At 45.9% G+C, this 6,928-nt stretch overlaps 1 protein-coding gene across 1 annotated transcript; it reads right to left on the bottom strand.

The window, feature by feature from the left end:
* Positions 1-2,398: 2,398 nt before the first annotated feature.
* On the bottom strand, positions 2,399-6,720 carry LOC135913390 (uncharacterized). The gene has a single exon (XM_065445983.2). It carries the CDS (start codon positions 4,694-4,696, stop codon positions 3,140-3,142), a length of 1,557 nt encoding a protein of 518 aa, XP_065302055.1. The 5' UTR covers positions 4,697-6,720; the 3' UTR covers positions 2,399-3,139.
* Positions 6,721-6,928: the final 208 nt, after the last annotated feature.

Below are 6,928 nucleotides of genomic sequence, written 5' to 3'. Positions count from 1 at the left end.
GTCATAACTCACACTTAGGTAACGGCCCAGTTAACTTGACCCGTTTACACAAAACACGAACACGAGAACACGAGAACACGAGAACTTAAGGCGCGTGCATTGTATTTATTTCATAATGCCCCTAAAGGCCCCCGAAGGGGTATTACATAGGGGGTACCGAATGTATGTCCAACACTTGGCAGCAACACCGATAACAATGCATGCGTGAACTCAGTACAAAAGAGATACGACACCAACCTGCAAAATACGATGGAGCCTCGTTAGTCAACGTGCATTTATTTATTTATTTATTTATTTCAGTACTCTCAGGGCCAGAGGCATTACAGAGAGGAGGGGCATACAAAATCGGCGGCAGATTTCTTAAATTTGTTGACGTCGGTGATGGCAGCCATGAAGGCAGGGAGGTGGTTCCAGTCATTTCCAGTTCGAGGAATAAATGAATTTATACAAAGGCTAGTTCGGCATTGCGGTATTCCTACCTTGCAGTTGTGGTCAGTGCGGGAAGATATATAAGATGGAGAGAGGAGTAACTTACGTTTGAGAATAGGGTTGGTATAATAAATTCTGTGAAAAAGACACAAGCGAAAATATTTACGACGCAGAGAAAGAACGGGAAGACCAAGTGCAGATTTCATTGCAGATACGCTTGCTGTTCGGGAATAATTTGAAACAATAAAACGGGCGGCGCGGTTTTGAACAGACTCTAAAGCGTTAATTAAGGTTATCTGATTAGGATCCCAAATGGAGCAAGCATATTCTAGTTTAGGCCTGATTAACGTCCTATATAGATGAAGCTTAATGGTGCTGTTAGAAGCTATGAAATGGCGCCGTAGGAATCCGAGCGTGCGGTTAGCCTGGTTAGATATGTAGTTGATGTGCATTTTCCAGGACAGATTGTGTGTTAAGTGAATACCCAGGTATTTGTAAGATGAGACAGATGATAACGGAGTGTTATTAAGAAGATAGCGAGGGGTGTATTCAGGAGGACGGCTGGAGATACGCAGGTGTTTGCACTTGGTGGTGTTAAGTGTCATGAGCCATTCGCTGCACCATGAAGAAATTGCGTTCAAGTCCGATTGCAAACATGCTTCATCAGAGGGATTAGTAATTGAACGATAAAGCACACAGTCATCTGCGAAAAGGTTAATATGGGAGATAACGTTATCAGGAAGGTCATTAATGTAAATTAAAAACAGTAGAGGACCTAACACAGAACCTTGAGGCACCCCAGAAGTTACGGAAACAAGAGGCGAGTCATAATCATTAACTGAGACATATTGACGACGGTTGGAAAGAAAACATTTAATCCAGCCTAATACCTGATCGTTAATATTAAGAGCACCGAGTTTAATTAATAATAGATCATGAGAAACAGTGTCAAACGCCTTAGCAAAGTCTAAAAAAATGCAATCCACAATAACGTTAGCATCCATAGCGCGAAACAAATCATTAGTGAAAGACAGGAGCTGTGTCTCACACGAAAAAAATTTTCGGAAGCCATGTTGACATGAATTGAAGAAGTTGTTAGATTCAAGGAAGGTAATAAGATGAGAATAGATAATGTGCTCAAGAAGTTTACAGGGAACGCTGGTTAATGAAATAGGCCGATAGTTTAGTATTGAAGCTTTACTACCTGATTTGTGCAATGGAACCACCTTCCCCACCTTCCAATCAGGAGGGATGGTACAACTCTGTAATGACTGTTCAAAGATTGCACAAAGAATTAATGATGAGCACGTAGATGTACTTTTCAAGAACTTCGTTGTAATGCCGTCGACGCCTGAACAAGATGAAATCTTCTGTTTTCAATTAAACATGTCAAACCAACCGAATCAATGAGTATGGGATCTATGGGTAAAAATTCACGTGTACAAGGATGAGGGACAACATTCGGCAAGGCAGAAGAAAAACACGAGGCAAAAAAATCATTCAACACTTTGCAGCAATCGCTCTGGTGTATTGGAGTGTTGTGATTATCGCAAAGATCTATTGTATTCGGCTTATTCCCGCTGACCACATTCCAAAATTTCCTCGGATTATCTCTAAGAAGGAGCGGGAGCGTGTGCTGGTAGAAATTTTGCTTTACTTCATACGAAGTTTGTTTATAATCCGTCTCAGCGGTGGCGTAAGCGTGCCAGCGTTCGGCCGTGTGAGTTGCTTTGGCCCGCCGGAATAGCCTTTTTTTCTTGTTCAGTAGGCGCCGCAGACGCGCGTTAAACCACGGGGCATGAGAGTTAGATATAATGCGTTTCTGAGGGATGAATTTATTAATTAAAAAATTGACTTTATCTTTGAATAAGGTCCAATTTTCGTCAATGTTGCGCGTGTGGACACTTGGAATGAAGTCAGTGACAAAATCCATTAGTTCACTGTTTATAGATTCAAAGTCAGCATTTTTATAGTCTCGGATAACTTTTGGGGTTTTGGTAGCGGGAACAGATATGCGCAATTCAAAATAAATGAGGCAATGATCACTCAAACCAGGTAAATATCTTAAACATGAAACAAGCCGCGGTGTAGTAGTGAGAAGGAGGTCAAGAATGTTAGCAGATTGGTCAGTAGATCGTGTAGGCTGAAGGACAAGTTGCTTAAAATTAAAATCCATACAGAGGTTGATGAAGAGAGAGCACTCAGATGAGCAGTCAGATGAGGGAGGAGATTCATGCCAGTTAATTGCTGGAAAATTGAAATCACCAAGAAGGAAGAGTGGACATGAGGGGAACCGGACAATTAACTCATTTAATACATCATGTAGATCTGAATGAAATGTTAAGGGCGAACTGGGTGGGCGATAGCACACACAAAAAATAAAATCACGATATCCGAGAGTGACTCGCGTACACACGATTTCCAAACGAGTAGCAATATCTATAACACAACAACTCAAGCCGTCACGTACGGCGATCAACACTCCGCCACCAGTACGCGAGACACGATCACAGCGAAAAAGTGTGAAAGCTTTTTCACTTTGAAAGATTTCATAGTCTGCAATATCACTCGAGAGCCAAGTTTCAGTTAAGATAACAACGTCAGCTGAACACGAGTCAATGGCTGAAGACAGGTCATCACGTTTATTACGCACACTGCGCACATTGGTAAAAAGGAAGGAAATTGGTTTAGCCACCGGGCGAGCAGATAGCTACAGCGATGAACTACTAGCGGCGAACGAGGTACTCCCGACAGTATTCGTGGAAGCCGAAACAGATGTGCCTCTGTTCTTACTGGAACGATTTTCGGCAATATCTACTTCACAAACACGGTCGGTGGATGAACAATAGACGTAGCACTTTTTCTTGATGAACAATCGGTTCAATCGCAAGAGATACTTCTCTCCCGAAGCCTTACCGAAATCAGCCAACTTTTTGCGCGACTGGCGTGTGGCGCGAGAGAAGTCTTCACTGAATGATACTTTGGAATTTTTGAACTTCGTACGTTGCGATATAATCTTGTCCCTTAATTTGGGAGAACCGAATTTAACTATAATGGGTCGACATTTCTCCGAGACGTACGAGCCCAGTCTATGAGCACGATGAATACTTTCGTCGGGAAAAGATAGATCCAGTTTTTCTGAAAGAATTTTTCGAACGTGTTCTTCAGATTCTGCCCATGTTTCAGAGCAAGTGTCCGGGATACCGAAAAAAATCAGGTTATCTCGACGGGAGCGATCCTCGAGATCGTCTAGCCGTGAATTTATTGCACCTGACTCCGCACGAACTGCTTCGGATATGGCATCGTTGAGCGCAGGAACACGTTCACTGTCCAGCGACAGTACCTGGGATTCGACAGCCGCAAGCCTGTTAGTAAGGTCGCATACTTTCTGCTCTAGCTCAACTTGGTTCGCCTTAAGCTGTGTTAAAGTATCCATCAACTCAATGTGACGGGCATCCGATTTTTCAGACAGGGCAGTGATAGCAGCTAGCACATCGGCATTTGGATTAGTATCAGTTGGTCCCGGGTTTGACTCAATGTCGCCTGCTAACATCAAAAGTTTAACAACATGAATACAATCACATACTGTAGAAACTAACACTTGTGGGCAGGGGAAGAGCAGCGTACAAATATTGCTGGTACGTTTAGCGTGCAAGGAAGGGCAGTCACCAACCTGTACAGCAAGGAAGCAGAACGGATTGTCAAGCGTGCACATGGTAGTCGCTCTTTCCTGCCCACTGAAGAAGTCGTTGGGACTGCAGGCTTTTATAAGTTCGGTTGACGCCGTTGATGTGCCGGGGCCGCAAGGTGTCGTTGGTCGCAGTATAACGTTGGCCAGAGCGTTAAGATCTTTGGTCCAATTTGTTGCCACAGAGCACGGTGATGTTGCAGCGGTGTCGGCATATCCCCGGGCTGGTGCAGATAGCCACGTGCCAAGAAGAACGGGAATCTGTACAGCAAGGAAGCAGAACGGATTGTCAAGCGTGCACATGGTAGTCGCTCTTTCCTGCCCACTGAAGAAGTCGTTGGGACTGCAGGCTTTTATAAGTTCGGTTGACGCCGTTGATGTGCCGGGGCCGCAAGGTGTCGTTGGTCGCAGTATAACGTTGGCCAGAGCGTTAAGATCTTTGGTCCAATTTGTTGCCACAGAGCACGGTGATGTTGCAGCGGTGTCGGCATATCCCCGGGCTGGTGCAGATAGCCACGTGCCAAGAAGAACGGGAATCTGTACAGCAAGGAAGCAGAACGGATTGTCAAGCGTGCACATGGTAGTCGCTCTTTCCTGCCCATTCGCCCTCGCTTCCACTGCCAGAATGCTGGGACAAACAAACCACCCACTATCTTCAAGCGATATCAGTTCTTATTGCTCTTGCTTTGTGTATATGGGGGTACTGACGATTGTCGACACCTTCAACACACTCGAAGGCAATGCCGTCCACGACGACCGTGCAGACGGAGAACAGCCTTGCCGCAGACGAAGCCTCCTTTGCGAAAATCAGGACGAGTCGCCAGCAACCACCGACTGCAAAATACGATGAAGCCTCGTTAGTCAGCGTGCTTTAGCCGTCACTGCCACTGCCAGAATCTCCATCCAGTGGACAAGCTGATGTTGCTGCGTTGTTACACCATTCTTCGTGAAGATGGCGGTTCTTTGCCTTCCATGAGCTACGTGAGCGCGATAGCCTCTGACGATGAAGCCTTCGATCTCCGTTTCATGCAAGGCTACTAATCCCATCGATACTGATTGGAATATTTCAGTAGGTTTTCTCATTACGATTGATATAGTTGCAATTTCATTGGTAGATATTGAGTTTTGGTTGCTCCTTTTTCTTTTTATTAGTTTTATTCATCATGATTTCTCAGCGCTGCTTGCACCTGCGCTTCTCGGATTGGGTATACTTGCGCCTGTTCTGTGTTTATTTTTGCCCCATAGCTCTGATGCGCTCTATTTGCGCCACGATAGCTTGTTACAAGTCCGTCAGTGTCTCCCTAGCGTCAGGACCGAATTCCGCGTTATAGACATGATACTGTTCATAACGACATCCATGAAGGTCTCCACCATTGCCCTCAGTTCCTCGGAGGTTTCATGTTGACCCTGTGCAGGCTGTGGTGACGGTCTCTTTCTTCCCATTTCTTGTCTGTATCTTGCATTCTTCGAGCCCATGTCTTTGTCTTCAAGTATTCCGCAGCTCGTTGTTTTACTACCTCAGTGTGGCACGGTGTCATCATAGTGAATTTCCGTGATGCCCGCTTGACTTTGAACTTCGAATGTTGAGGTCGTTTGAAGCTATGTCGGTCCAGCTGAGTCTTCGCTTGCTTTGGCTTCTGCTTTTACTGTTGCTCCGGCTTCTACTGCTGCTGCTGATGATGATATTATGTCCACTTAGGGGTATGCGCTTCGGCTACTGCTGCTGCTACGCAGTGCCGGCCAGTTTTCGTCAACCTTCGCACAGTTGATTCCTCCCGTTTTAGGTTTTTTTTTTTCGGAACACTGCAGGCCAGCACGTGGTCCAGGCAGGACTGGATTTGTTTATACAGTTTTGATACTAAATTCAAACATTGGAAGGAAAAGAAAAAAATTGGGGGAAGCTTCGCACGTGTGGCGCGAAGACTCGGCAAACAGCGAAGCTGGCAGCCCCACCTAGGTTATTATTGGTTCGGTAAGGTTTATGCGTAGTTATGCTTGCAAACTTATCCAAGTTTTCTGTGTGGTTATGCTTCGAGACTCGGTCAAGGGAAAGACCGAGTTCTCCATGACTCACAGGCCCGGATCGTTTTGTCGACGCGTCTGGTTGCACGCACGCTTTTGCTCGGTAACGCGAGCTCGTAACTCCAGATATTCTGCAACTCGCTGATGTTTCGCCGTCGCTTCATCGGTGCAATTTTCGGGACTGGACCGAAGTCATGGCATTCATTCTTGAGCAGAAGCGTTTTCGCGCCGCGCTTCCTGTTTTTCGGGTGTGACGCTCTTAGTCTGTCGCCCTATCGCTCTCATCGTCGGAGACCCGGCTGTTTTCTAGGCGCGGCGGTGGAGCGGAGCTGCTTCTGCTTCTGCATAAATCCGAATCTGCTCATGCGCGGTCTCCGTGCGCAGCCATGAGGCAAAGCAATGGTGAAGGGGTGCCCACGCGCGTGATGACGTCATCGGTCGGCGAGGTTCTGCTGCGCACGTTCGCCGGCCTGACCACCAGCTTAAAAGTCACAATAAGATGTATGTAAAACGCAACAGGTTTGTGTAAAGTGTAATAAAATGAATATTTTTGTGGAAAGGAGAGACAACAAAGATTTGCGATACGAGTAATCCACTCTTGTCAAGCTTAACGCAGCGAGGATAGGCACACCATCCTTTGCACGCGCACGCAGACAGCAAACGCATGCACGTCGATTAGAAATGCAGTTTTTCTATGGCATATGGTGCATTGTTGGGCAGGAATACATGAGCTGGAAGAGAGTTCGTCATTGATTGCTTTACACGCAAGCGCAATTGGCCAGCACTTCA

Source organism: Dermacentor albipictus, chromosome 1, assembly GCF_038994185.2.
Source record: "Dermacentor albipictus isolate Rhodes 1998 colony chromosome 1, USDA_Dalb.pri_finalv2, whole genome shotgun sequence".
Taxonomy (NCBI): domain Eukaryota; kingdom Metazoa; phylum Arthropoda; class Arachnida; order Ixodida; family Ixodidae; genus Dermacentor; species Dermacentor albipictus.
Note: the sequence above shows the minus strand (reverse complement) of the source record. Positions and strands in the feature narration are given on the sequence as shown.